At 48.7% G+C, this 13877-nt stretch overlaps 2 protein-coding genes across 4 annotated transcripts; one reads left to right on the top strand and one right to left on the bottom strand.

The window, feature by feature from the left end:
- Nucleotides 1–933: 933 nt before the first annotated feature.
- Nucleotides 934–8577, bottom strand: pabpn1 (poly(A) binding protein, nuclear 1). 3 transcript variants are annotated; one of them, XM_066722813.1, is made up of 7 exons: nucleotides 8101–8577; nucleotides 5824–5932; nucleotides 5559–5626; nucleotides 5082–5188; nucleotides 4897–4984; nucleotides 3727–3878; nucleotides 934–1588 (listed from the first exon to the last, which is right to left on the bottom strand). In XM_066722813.1, the coding sequence occupies exons 1-7, from the start codon at nucleotides 8233–8235 to the stop codon at nucleotides 1390–1392; spliced, it is 858 nt and encodes a 285-aa protein (XP_066578910.1). In that variant the 5' UTR covers nucleotides 8236–8577; the 3' UTR covers nucleotides 934–1389. The 3 variants fall into 3 exon arrangements, with proteins under 3 accessions (XP_066578910.1, XP_066578912.1, XP_066578911.1); XM_066722815.1 differs by lacking the exon at nucleotides 8101–8577 and adding an exon at nucleotides 7673–7812; XM_066722814.1 differs by having other exon boundaries at nucleotides 1354–2595; nucleotides 8101–8576.
- A 373-nt stretch (nucleotides 8578–8950) lies between these two features.
- Nucleotides 8951–13867, top strand: ngdn (neuroguidin, EIF4E binding protein). The gene is made up of 11 exons (XM_066722796.1): nucleotides 8951–9354; nucleotides 10488–10547; nucleotides 10895–10966; nucleotides 11069–11206; nucleotides 11303–11387; nucleotides 11480–11532; nucleotides 11652–11778; nucleotides 11939–12113; nucleotides 12212–12353; nucleotides 12508–12568; nucleotides 12868–13867. Exons 1-11 carry the CDS (start codon nucleotides 9331–9333, stop codon nucleotides 12885–12887), a joined length of 957 nt encoding a protein of 318 aa, XP_066578893.1. The 5' UTR covers nucleotides 8951–9330; the 3' UTR covers nucleotides 12888–13867.
- Nucleotides 13868–13877: the final 10 nt, after the last annotated feature.

The following is a 13877-nucleotide window of genomic DNA, read 5'->3' as shown; positions in this document are numbered from 1 at the left end:
TTAATGTATTAATTTCATAATTATCACCTCACATAAACTGCCGTACTGTGGTCTGAAAACACCCAGAAGTGGCTGGCCGGCTTTGTACGCTCCAGCTCTGTATTCTAATTGGCTGACCCAGAACAGATTTGTGCGGGAAATGATCGAGTTTCCAAGAATGTTAATCTCGAAGCTTGTGTGAAATGATGCTTCATATGTCACTTGTTACTTTAATACTCTTTATTACTTATGCTCATATTAATTCAGTCAAAAAACTAACAAGGAAATATAATAATTTCAAATAAAGAAGCATGGGATTAAAACCACTCTACCCATTCATCACACTTGAACGTGTGGAAAAAGTAGTTTCACAAAGAACAGCCAATGCAAAATGAATCCGTTTATCCAATGCGATTTCAGAGCATCGGACGCGCGTCAGGCTGCACCCATCCCTTTCCCCACAGAAGAATCAAATACTGCCAGCGTCACATTTGGGAGTGGCTCCCTTTATTATGAGAGGCAGAGTCCGGACCAAGGAGGTTACTGTAGCAGCTGAAGGGCAGCGGTGGGCTGACCGTTGTCTGAGGGGAGGGAGACCAAATGTGTCTTCCCAGTGTGAGTCCCCTCAGTGAGGGAAGCTGCTGCTGCTCAGGACACCAGCCTCTCCTTTGCTGCCATCTGCTGGTGAGGCTCAGGCAGGCTGTTACTAATTTGCATTTTGAATCATCCAGGCCCACAGCAAGTATAACATAACATATTAAACAACCAGTGTAAACTACTGGAACATGGAAAACAAATGAAGTGAACTGAACTACAGTTGTGGCTGCTTTCACAGATCTTCATTAGCACTAGGACTACCTAAAACCACAGCTAATGATCTGGGTCATAGTGCTAAAACACATCTGCCAGCACTGTAACCCCCCCCATCACTCCATTACAACACCACACACAGGCTGATTTTTAAACAAGTCTTTTTTTTATTTTTTTTTCTAATTACAGTTTTTTTTTTTTGGGTTAAAAATCAAAACAAAAAACCAAATAATAAAATAAAATAAAAAAAGCAAAACCGGTCTTTTTTTTTTTTTTTTTTTCCCCTCTTTTTATGTTCAAATCCCAAAATCCTCTCCACAATCCCCACCCCACCCACCCTGCCCTGCGATAAAATCTCCCCCCCCCCCCCACACCCATTTAAATACTGCTCTCAGCCAGCCCGCTCGCCCCTCAGAGCCCACTGTTTCCAGTGTGAGCTGAGCGCAAGGCCGTGGCTCTGCCCTGACCCCTCTCTCTGCCTGTCTCTCTCTCGTATTAAAACAGCAGCTGCTATCTGGCTTGCTCTCTATATATATATAAATATATGTGTGTGTGCGTGCGTGCGTGTCTGGGTGCGTGTGTGCGTGTTTGAAGTGGAGCTCAGCGCTTGTTGTTATAGTACAGGCCCCCTGGGGCGGCCCGGTGGTCACCCTGACCCCCTCCCCCACCTCCCCAAACAGAGAGGATGGGGTGAGTGTGGATAGCGGGAGCAGAGAGAGAGAGAGACGCTGCCGACACTGTGGGAGGCGCCGCAGCCACAGGAGGCGGAGGGGTTGTCAGCCTCCACTGGTCCTGAAACCTGAAACGACAAGAAGTGGTCTAATATACAAGGAAGGGAGAGAGGGAGGAGGAGGAGGAGGAGAGACGCGAGCGCAGAGAAGGGAAGAGAGAGGAGGGAGGGGGTTGTCTGGGGAGGACCTGAAAAACAAACAAAAAAAAAATGAACGGATGCTAGAGCGAGGAGGAGAGCGGCAAGAGGCCGACAGAAGGAGAAAGAGGGTGAGGGGGGGAGAGGGATGGACCAGGAGGGGAGCCACAAACTCGGCCCACTTTCTCATTGGTCTACGGAACTGAACAGCAACTCCCGGCTCCATCAAACCACGGAGCTCAGTGAACTACAACTCTGACCAGCTCGGGTTTCTCACAGGAAGTGTGGAGGAGCGCTGGGAAGGATGAGGAATGTGCAGCAGCAAAGAAGAGGGATGAATGCCATGAGAGAGAGGGGGATAACCGGTTGTTCACACACAAGAGAGAGAAAAGAGAGAGAAAGTAATATAAAAGACTCCCATACAACAAAAGAAAAATAAAGGAAAAAAAAAAAAAAAAAAAAAAAATCATTAACAGCTTCAGGCTTCAGCCGTAAAGTTCCACAACATTTAAAAGAAAGATTTTTTTTCCCCTCCCCCCTTTCTTTTCTGGGGAGCAATGGTTGCTGTGCTCGAGTCACAGCCAGAGAGCGAGGCCAGGCTTCCAGTCATCTCACACCACCTCCCCCTGCAATACCTTACCAGCGCCGCCCGCACCTGCGCACACTCACGCACACACCCGCCCGCTAACACCGCGCCACACGCACACGGCGCCCGGGGCCTCTGTCTGTCTGTCCAGGAGGTACGTAGGATTTTTTTTTTTTTTCCTCTCCTCTCCTTTGTCTTTTTTTTTTTTTTCTTCTGTTTTTCTTCCTCCATGTTTTTGTATTTTGTATTTTTTTTTTCTTTCTCTCTTTAATTGAGGGGTGGGGGTGTCTAGTTGGGGGGGGGTTGGGGTAATTAGTAAGGGGAATACCAGGATGTCGTTCTCCCTCGGCCCCTAGAAAAGAGAGAGAGAAACAGAGGGTGAGTTTCGGCTGTAACACTGACATGAATTTAGGAGGGGGGGGGGGGGGGTCAAATTCACAGAAGAGACTAGAGTGCGTCAGACAAATTGGAAAAAAGTATGGAGTGTGAGCTCACCCTTCGTTTTGAGTCTCTGAAACAAGTCTATTTGAAGTGTACTCTGCGTTATACTCCTAAATGTGTGGAGTCAATCGAAAAGCATGAGCTTTCGTCTCCAAATCATCCGGTGCCTGTACAGCTGTGTGGTTGTTTTAATGTTACAACCTAAACTCACTCTTCCTAGTGAAAGCAGCAGCAGTGCTGGACTGGGGGAATGGGGCTCAGTGTGAGAGTGCGGTAACGTTGGACCCCCGAAAGGCCGGCACTACAGGACTGTGGTCTGAGCTGCAGTGAGGCATACGGTGTGATGAGAATATTGCAGTGAGGTGTGAGTGCAGGGACTCTCCCTCTCTTTCTCTCTCTCTCTCTCTCTCTCTGAGCGCTGCTCCATGGGCTGCTGTGGGGAGAGATCGACACAACCCCCCCCAACTGGCACCCCAACCAACCTGTGAAACACCAGGAGCTGCCAGTCAACATCCCTCCCGATTCAGAGAGCCCCCCCCCCCCCCACACACACACACACACACACACACACACACACACACACACAGGGGTGAACAGTTTGGTGGCAGGATCAGAGGCAGCTGGCATGATGCGTGCAGTACAAGACCGTGGGCCAGACTGGGTGCAGAAGTTCAGCACAATGCAGTCTCTCTTCAATACTGTTAAGACTATGTGACTAGGAGACAACTGAATGCTTGTGCAAGTGATCGTGAGAGTCAGTGTATGAGTGTGATGCGTGCGAGGTTGTGGTCTAGTCTGCCACTGTATGACGTGAGGAAGCAGCAGTAGCCTTGCCATTCAGCTCTCTGACAGTCACTCCCAGAAAACCTGTGCGTGTCCTACACTACCACCCACCCCCCATCTCTCTCTCTCTCTCTCGCTGTGTGAAAGACAGCCGTTATAACCGTTCCACTCTCACTGCATCTAACAGCATGCCTACATCACAGTCTCTGTCAGTCAGTCGGTCAGTCTCCGTCTCTCCCTCAGCGTCCCATTGCCATACCTGAATGCTCGTCCTCTGCCTCTGGGGGGGGTGTATCCGCTGTAGTAGCGGGAGCGCGACGTGGAGAAGTTCCCTCGCGAGCGGAAGCGGGCTCGTGGGAATCCACGGTCCGTGGTGCTGATGCCCGGCCGGTTTGTCCGCTTTGCTCCCACCTGGACAACCAGAGTTCACAGTCACACACTGAACACCCACACACACACTTGTGCTCACGCACACTAACACACATTAGCGTTAGTGTTCTTTTCACACTGGATGTGTCATGTTAATCCAACAAATAATTTTCTTTAGAATATAAATTCCTATGGAAGAATTCACACCAGTTGCGTCACTTAAAACTGATGGTCATGAACATGCATTAACATAGCTGCCTACATGAATTTCTAATAGACACCTCTGCAATGTATAATGAACAGATTTATAAGTCATAAATTCACATTCAAATAAAATAATGAATTCTTTACCAGTAGAGGAATTAATGCTGGTTAACATTTATTTTCCTAACTTCATTCACTGTCAAGGTACAGCACGTTCACACAGTGAACACCCGTCATGGCACGGACAGCGATTAAAAGATACGGTATACACAGCAGTTCAACTCATTCATGCGAGGGACTGAGCACTGTCCCTTAAAACTGTGATGGTTAAAACAGTGTGGAAATAAAAACAGGACCTTATCATCCACTGATGTAGTGATGACAATAATAGTCATAATCAGTTGGAAACGAGGATGAGAAGTGTGAGTATTTCCAGACACTGCCTTTCCTCAGTGTCTGCCCACTATTTTTATTTTTTTTCCTTCTTCTTCTTCTTCTTCTCGAAGAACTTGAGCGTTCTAAGTCTGCTTTTCTTTCCTACATCAAAGTCACAAAAGCGTGCAAATACTATGATTCATTACATCTGATTTATAATATTTAAATTCAGGGCACAATTTATAGTTCTCTTTATTTTGCCATCTTAAAATCTCAACTTCCACATTAACAAGAAGTTTGCCGGTTTACACTAACCACACACACTCACTGACAACCTGTACACTCGCACTGATCATCTGTGCAGGCTCAGTCACACACACTACAGCGATACCCCAGACTCTGCAGAGTCGCATGAAAACCAGAAACTCGCACTACGCAGACTGCACGACCCCTTTCGTGTTGCTTCTCCATCCCCCCTCACCTTGATCTGTCTCCCTCTGAACAGGGACTCATCCAGGGCCATGGCTGTTCGCACAGACTCCTTGTCTGCAAACTCGATGTAGGCAAACCTGCACAGAAAAGGGACGTCAGCAATGACCAATCGTTCCGAACCAGGACGAGGACACGGGGGCTCACACTGTGCTGAGGAGGCTGGGCTGGACTTACCCTTTGGGATGTCCGGTGAACTTGTCGCACAGGATGGTGACTCTGTTGACCGAGCCACAGCCATGGAAATGGGCCTCTAGTTCCTCAGCAGTAGCACCGTAATCCACCTGTCACAAAAGCAGCCATTACAAAGGGACACTTTTGCAAAGCATGCTAGTTAGAGCTCTGTGTTCTGGAATCAAGCATGAAAATTAAAGTGCAGTCAACACTGCGATTGCCTCCTACACACCTGGGGAGAGGAATCTGTAACTCAGGCTTCACTGCACACTGTTGCTAATCCTATCATTACACCTGACAAATTGGGACTAACTCCAATACCAAAAAAAAGATAGAAGGGGGTTAACACTACATTGGGATCTTATGGTGATGCCAGGGAGCTCTGACTCAGTCACATGTCAGTGAGGCAGGAGGCACCAAGCACAGCACTACCGATGGGTGGTATTGAAGACAGATGCAGAAATTCAGGGAAAGACTCACATTTCCAACATAAATCGAGCGTCCATCTGCTTCCATCTTCTCCTCTATTGACATGATGACGGGACCCGCTGCAAGGACAGAGGAGAGTTATTGCAGAGCCTCTGGACATGCTCAAACTGCCCCCCAGTTTCTGTCTATAGCTATGGCAGGGCTAACGATTAACACCACCAGACTACAGTACACCCATCTCCCCCACACACCATCCTCTCTCATATACTCTTACACACTCCTCTCTCACACACCCCTCTCCCACTGTGCATCTGACCTGGAGGGGGACTGAGGTTCATCTGTTTCTCCACCTCGTTCTGTAGTTCCTTCAGTTTCTCGGCTTCCTCCTCCATCTCTCGGACCCGCGCTTTGATCGCCTCCAGTTCCTGCAACACCGAGACATGTTGGTCATACCCCTGAACATGGACTCAAGAGGTTGCTTCTGGACCATGAAAAAAAGAACCCACACCTGAATCCCATAAGAACCCAACCCTACAATTTGAAACCCCATTTTAAACTGTGGAGAAAACCACCATCCACATTAACACAGTGGGCTTGAAAGCAGATTTGAGGACTTGTGGAAATGCGGTACGCATCTTGGGCCGCCTCCTATTTGGGTCTTCATTTGACCCTGAGCTGCTCACCCAGCTTAACTGGGCTAAATGAACATCTCCAGCAGGCCCTGGTACAGGAACAGGATGCACACTCCCACAGAATGACAGCTCCTCAGAGGACAACACCTGCCACTGCGACAGCGAGACAGGAGCGATAATGCCACTGCATGCACAAGTCCAAATGGCCGATTTTAAACTGGTGCATGTTGGGAATGACACTGCAGTGGAGCCACAGAGTCTGTGCTACTTATTCAGCAGAAGCAGTTTAATATCCAGTCACAGGATCACACGCATTTCAAGTAAACAGCGTCTACCCAGACTGAATTGGTTTATATCAGATGCACTCTCTTCCACAGAAAATGTGAATTGACTGATTGATTCACACAAACATCTGTGCAACTGGCATGTTATTTGCAGAGGCCTGGATCTGTAGCACAATTCATACAATAACAGCAAGTTCATGGGCCACACGGGTACCAGTCACCTCCCAGGCGGAGGAGAGGAGCCAGTGTGAGAGCAATCTGCAGGGCTCATCTTGACGAATAACACTTACACCCAGGTGAATGCAGTATTCAGAATACATTTAAATGCTTTTGAAGCGTTTCCATGATTTAAAATGCAAATGCATGAGTAAACGAAGTCGCCCTGGATAAGGGTGTGTTCAAAGAATAAATAAAGATATGCAAATACCAAGTCGTTAAAAAAACACTTGAATTCGACCAAGTCTTTCCAGATAACCGATTTGAACCAGGTGAGTCGAGCCCGCTGTACACTCCGGCTGTATTCCGGGGTGGGGTCATCTGGACCAGGCCCTGGCCACACGGAGGGGCCGCCCACAACTCCTCCGGCCTGGTTCACCTTGGGCTCTGTCCCCGCCGCTGGGCGTAGTGCTGCACAGATGCTGGGCGCTGGCAGTGGAAGCTGGCTGCCAGCACCGCAGAGCCGCCAGAGGCAGCTGGGCCTCCGTGACAGAGCCCTCTGTTCCCGACACGTCCAGACACCGCAGGGCTCCCCCTCCGCTCCGAGCCGCATCGCCTCGCAGCAGCTCCCCACGCCGGGTCCCGCATCTCCACCCCCCTGAAACCGCCGGCTGCCAAACACGGCATCAAACACCCGGCGATTCCCGAGGCTGCCATCACCTCCCGCAGACCGAGCAGGTTTCTCTGCGGTCTCCCCACTCCGGCACGCTGGCTGTGCGATTCCATTGAAACACACGAATAAAAACTGCAGCTATCGATCACACACCGCGTCTTATATAATTATTTGCATTAAACACTAATAAAATTAATCAAATGCATCGGCAAATGACACTGTTGCCCCCAGAAATAAGCCCCAACGTCCACCCCCACACTGCAGCAGCACGGAGCCAATGGAGGACGGGGAGCCCCGGTGCTGGCGGAGGGCGCCCGAGCCTCCATGCCGCCTCTCCGCTCAGCCTGCACCGCCGCACCTCGCCCAAACCCTCGCTTAAAAACGCAGCCTCCGTCTCTCAACGCCCTCGCCCAGCCTTACTGTGTCGCAGCGCAGCGGTGTGTCTGCCGCCCGGGGAGGCGATGCGGTGGCAGCAGCAGCAGCAGGAGAGATGGCCGTGCGCGCCCCTCTGCAGCGAGACACTGCGGCGGCTGCGGCTAATGGCGGCCTGTCCTCCCTCAGCAACTCCACAGCCTCGCCGCTTGCGACGGAGCTTCGCTATAGCGCAAGGAAACTGGCGCCACTGCAGCTCCAAGATGGACACCAACGCCACGCACGGGAATGCCCACGCCAGAGCCAAAATGGCGGACGAGACGAGCCCAGTTTCACAGCACAGCGCCACGCTTCCAGCGGCTAAATATAACCGCCCGTACCAGACCCAGCCCGACTGGAAGCGCTCGGCGAACCTAATGCCCGCCAACCCGGGCTCTCCCGAGTTGGAAACCCCGCACCCAAAGATCATTTCTCACCGGGTCTTCAATGGCGGCCTCCCCTTCCTCCAGCCCCGGCTCCTCGTCGCCCACAGCCGAGTCCTCCAACTCCGGGTGGCCGGGGTCCGAGTCCAGCAGCGACTCCTCCGTCAGGCCGTTTCCGTACTCCGCCATCTCTCGCTCGCCGTGGCCCCCCGCTTCCTCAAGAGCTCCCCGTCGCTCGCTGCGCCTCGTGGTCGGGCCCCGGCGGTGGAAAAAGGGGGAAGAAAAAGAAAAAAAAAATAGGGGGGGGGGGGGGAGGAAAAAGCGCAAAAGAGGAGAGAAAAAGCGCCCGGTTCCACACTGCGCGGTTTCTGAGGGCCGCGTTTCGGGTCTGTGGCGCGACTCGCTGGGTGACCCGCTGCCGTGTGCCGGTTCTGACTCGCCCGCGTCCGGCTTTTATTTACATTTATAATCTCGACCCTCCGAGCCAGCGCCGCGTCTCCTCAAACCGAAATGGAACCGTGGGGGCGGGGCTTCACCTCACTGCGGTCGCCAACTCGGCCTCCCATTAGCCGGCGGGCACATTCCACACCGGCTCCTCCCGCCCTCGCCGGCCGCCCATTGGCTGGCGGTCGGGTTATTTGGGGCGCTCGCTCGGGTTTGGTGTGTTCTGATTGGGGAACGGGCCCCGTCGCTCACTCGGGTCTCGCCCACTGTCTGGCTGGCGATTGGGTGGTTTCGGAGTCATTTCGCCGCCTCATCGTTCTATTTGCGATGCCGGCTTTCTATTCGTCGGCTGGGGCGTCAATCAGCTGCAGGACGGGTTTGAGCTGAGTCGTGATAGGTCGATGCATTCTCTCCTGCGCAGTGATTGGTCCGTCTTGCAGGCACGTTTTCAGATAATCTGCGCTTCGGTATGTTCCATCCAGGTTTGAGTTGGAAATTTGAAAAGCCAGTCCAGTCCACTGTTTTATCAGTTTATTCACACTTCACAGCTCTCATTAACTTAATTTTGAATGTAGGCACTTTTTTTAAATTGTACTGATATGCATTCGTTGTTTGTATTCAATGATGTCAGTTTACATCATCTTTCTGAAACTGTTCCTCTTGTACGGTGGTAGCGGCTCATTACTCTAAAGGGCTTTGAGAATAAACTCAGCTTTCTGAAACGCGATTCTTCTCTCACGTGTGTACCGAGATTTCCCCGCACGCCTCTAGCGTTCTTCCTCACGCGTTTGTCCCTCGCCGACCACCATACCGTCCCTCCGTTTGCAGTTCCAGAGAAAGATGGCTGCGCCCAGTGCTGAGAGCGTGAGTATTTGCGTCGGTAACTTTTGTTCTCATAATGGAAACTATTGTGGCACATAAAGCAGATCTCGACTGCGTTTATGAACAGCGAGAAAGTATGGGAAGCTCTACTAGTACAGTACGAGTGACCTTAAACAACACATTTTGCGTTAGTATGCACACACACGCATTTGTTTTAACTTATTTAATATGAATGCATCACAAAGGGAACTAGTAGATCTGATAATAGCGTCTGACTAACGCTAATCCTAGATCAGTGATGCTGTTTATTCAGTACAGTGTGTGTTTGTAAGTGTCTCTGTGCTCTGGTTGTTAAAGGGCGGCCCACAGTCTCTCATGGGAGACATTTGCCCATGGCACAACAGTCAATACAGTTTTATTAAATCCTACAGTCACCCACAGCAGTTGTAGTCTTTCCAGTTCTTTAATCTCATCACCTCACACGGCTACATGCCTACAGAAAACTACCATACCCAGAATGCACCACTCTGTGGGTAACTGTAGGACTTTTTGGATTCGTTGTAGAACATTAAGAAGTTTTATTTATGCAGCTATTTAATTGATTATGTGTTGTATGGTGTTTTATTTATTTTTCAAAGTAATGTGTACTGTATCTGTTTATTATAGCGCTATTTGGTTTTAGCACAGCTTATGATATATTGTGGCTTTAATATGTATTTTGAATTGCTATGTTTTAGCTAAGTTGAACTTGTAATGATTGATGCCTTGTACTTCTCTATTTTTGCACTTATGTTGTAAGTCACCCTGGATAAGGGCGTCTGCCAAGAAATAATAATAATAATATATTGTGGTGACTATAAGTAATGATTGTTTTATATCAGAAAACTTGTTGATCACAATTTGTGGTCTTTGACTTGTTGTCCATGATGAATTGTCTGTGATTATTGTCGCTTGTGATTAATTGCTGGTGATTTTTGTCACTGGTAATGAATTGTTGTTGATTTAATTGTCTGTGATTAATGGTCTTTGCGGTGATTGTCAGTGAGTGATTGTCGGTGATAATCGTTGCTGGTAATGAATTGCCGGGTACTGTCATGCCTGCAGTGTGTGAACTCGCCCAGCAGTGCCGCTATGGTGTCAGTAACAGAGCGCTAACCCCCTTCTCTCTTCCCCAGGAGCTGGTGGATGCTGACTTGCCCAGTGCAGTGACTCTGATGAACAGCCTGACTGAACAGGTGGGTCCTGGGGTTGGGGCGGTTGGGATGGGGAGTTATTCTGTGAAGTGGAGTGGAGCATCTCACACTGTGTGCAGAGGAATGACCTATGGAGACCTGGAGGAGTTTATACAGCGAGGAAGCGAAGCCAAGCGGCACTTAGCATGCTCTAGAAATCTTTTTACACTGTTAGAGGAAATTGCAGATGTGTTTTTCAGTCCGGAGGAAAGTAGTATTTTAGGAACGGTTTGTTTGCTTGCTAGAAACATATCTGTAGCTGTATGTTGGTGTTTCGTATCCGATTCATTTCTGTAAGGCAGAACCCCTTCCTCCTGTGTGTGATGGGCTGTTCCCTCTCTGTGTGTCAGGTTGCCGCTGTTACCAGCCATATCCAGGGTTTGATAAAGAGGGTTCGCGATGGGGTGTACCAGACTAGTAAGGTAAGTGGGTTGGGTGTGTTTGTAGATTATTGAAGAAATAAAAGTCGAGATCATGTCCCTGTATCTTCATTAACTCCCCCCGACGCGCACACACTCTCTTAGGGCCTAAGTTTCCTGGAGCTGCGGTTCCAGTTGCTGCTGTTCTACCTGCAGGATGTCACTCACCTGATCAGCCAAAAGATGGAGGGAAAGAGCCTGAGAGAGAACAGCGCCCTCCACAGGCTGATCACACTCAGAACGGTACCCCCCTCTTTCTCTCTTCTTTCTGGACTTACTCCCTTTCTCTCTCTCCTTGCCTTACTGACTGACTCACTTCCCCTCCCCTCTCTCTCTCAGGTGTTAGAGAAGATGCGTCCAGTCGATCAGAAGCTGAGGTACCAGATTGACAAGCTGGTTCGCACAGCAGTGACTGGCAGCCTGGGTGAGACTGATGCTTCTTCTCCATCCTGCTTTCCCTCCCCCTCCTTCTCTCTGTCTGTCTCTTACCCTCTCTCTCTCTCTCATCACACTCAGGAGCAAACGACCCACTGCAATTACGGCCCCGCCCAGAGAACCTCATTAGCAAGGTAATTCTCTCTCTATATTAGTGTAACTTCAGAAAGTCTGTGTCTGTTGTGCAGTGTTGATGTGCTGTAGTGTCGAGACAGTGAGCCAGTTTTAGCATCTGTGTGCATCTCTCTCTCAGCTGAGTGAATCTGATGACTCTGAGGAAGAGGCAGTGGGCAAGAAAAATGAGGAAGAGGATGGTGGGAAACGAGAGGGTGCTTCCGGCAGGAAGTACATCCCCCCGAAGATTGCTCCAATGCATTATGGTAATGTCTGGAGAATGGACTGACAAATGGTGTCAAGTAATGTTTTTCGAAAACAATGTGCTTTTTGTCCCTTCCAAATAAAGCCCGTTTTGAATCTGAATGTAGATTTTACGATACCAAGACTGTCTATGTATCAGTATTGCTCTCTCTCTGTGTGCAGACGGGGATGTGCCTGAGCAGGAGCGTGAGCGGCGCAGTGCGGAGCGGGTCCGGCGGGCCGCCCTGCGCAGCTCGGTGATCCAGGAGCTCAGGGAGCAGTACAGCAGCACGCCAGAGGAGGTGCGGGACCGGAGAGACTTCCAGACGGACAAAGAGAGCCGAGAGGAGCTGCACAAGTGGGTCTGACGTGCAGGGAGATGGAGAGACGTGGTGAACACGCGGTCGGACGCACACTGTCTGTACTGACCCCTTCTCTACCCCTGTCCCATCTCAGGAGGGAGTATGAGGAGTCTATGATGGTGCGTCTGAACGTGACCAGGAAGGAGCGCATCGCCAAGAAGAGGGGCTTGCAGGGAATGTCGTCTCAGCTGAACTCCATCACTCACTTCGGGAACATCAGTGCTCTGACGGGACAGGTGACATAGCCTCTCGGCGCCATCCACAGCAGGCAGTGACACGCACGAACACACACGCACAGACTCAGACTCCCGCCCACATACTAACACTGCCCGGCCTGTCACTCTCTCCCTGTCTGTTGGTCTTATTCCCATCTTCTCTCCCCATCTGCAGGAATCTGGAAATCCTCGTCCCAAGAAGAAGAAAACAATTAAGAAAAAGAGCAAAAAGAGAGGTAATGAAATAAATTCTCTCTCATCTCTCTGGGTCCATTTTCAGATGGGCAAGGATTGTTAAGTGTATATTTAATTTAGTCAATCCATGAATTTATCTACTCTACATTAAGTAGTAAAGTATGAGATGTGTGCTGTAGTCTGGGAGCTTCAAGGCAGACAGAAGGGAAGTATTGACTGGCTGTAACTACACCCTCTGAGTAATGTCATGGACTCCCATTTGAATTGGATGTTTATGTGCTACAAAGTGAACTGACCTAAACCTCATCTGCCCGTCTGATGTTTGCTCTCTGAATTACAGCTTTCAAAAAGTACAAATGATGAGGAACCGGCAGAAGATCTGAAGACAGCCAAGCCAGCCAGCCGTGGACAGTGTGCGTCTCTGTATCTGGTGTCAATTCCAGTGTGCGAGTCAGTGTGTTATAAGAGTCGGTGTGCGTTTGTTTCCCCGCAGGTCTCTAGTTCTGAACCGGTGGCTCTGTGTGCTCTTGCTCTCATTTATAAACACAATCATAAATCACTGAACACCCTGGGGAAACTTTTACTGTACTTTACAAGAAATTTAAATCTGGGGAAATTTTACATTAAAATATTGTTTGGCTTTTTTTTTTTTAAACTTCATTTTTGTTTTCTGAAGTTTAAAATACTTAATTTCATTGGGTGATTTTTTTTTTTTTTGCACCTTTTTAGCTGGCTTCACCTTTCTATCTTAAACAAATTCGAAATATTTCATGTAGCGTTTATTTGTTTCTTATGTCTAGGACACTGTACAGAATATTATGTAAAATTTAAAACAAACAAAAAATGTACCTGTACTGGTTTTTCCAAGTTAAAGTTAACAATAAATAAGACATTTTCAAACATTGTTTTTAATTCTTCTTTTGATTTGCATGTTTCAAGGAGAGAGATGTATAAAGTGTTATTTAGTGACCTTGGGTACCTTATAATAAGTCATCAGTACGGGTTTCTACACACTATTTGGTGTAGATGTATCTAACACACATCCACATCGGAATTCAAGGGGTTAATTAGCTGGCTATCTTGTGTGCTTTACCCCTGATGCCACACAAACCGTGCATTTTATTTTTCTCAAGAATGTTTCAGGAATACAACTCGAGGACCATCATGTATCACTCCAGAACAAAATACTGCACCACGAGAAATGAGTTAAACAGGAGACCTATTTCTCTCACAGATCGAGTGAATAAAATTATACATTTGTTTTAATTTGGACTGGGATGCATGAGGTGTCTATAAATCATATGTGAACTGACTTTCTTTTTAATAAACAGAACAAAGAATTTGCCTTGT

The sequence above is a fragment of the Amia ocellicauda genome, chromosome 14, assembly GCF_036373705.1.
Source record: "Amia ocellicauda isolate fAmiCal2 chromosome 14, fAmiCal2.hap1, whole genome shotgun sequence".
In the NCBI taxonomy this organism is placed as follows: Eukaryota; Metazoa; Chordata; class Actinopteri; order Amiiformes; family Amiidae; genus Amia; species Amia ocellicauda.
The sequence above is the reverse complement of the archived record's forward strand: the minus strand, read 5'-3'. Positions and strand labels throughout refer to the sequence as shown.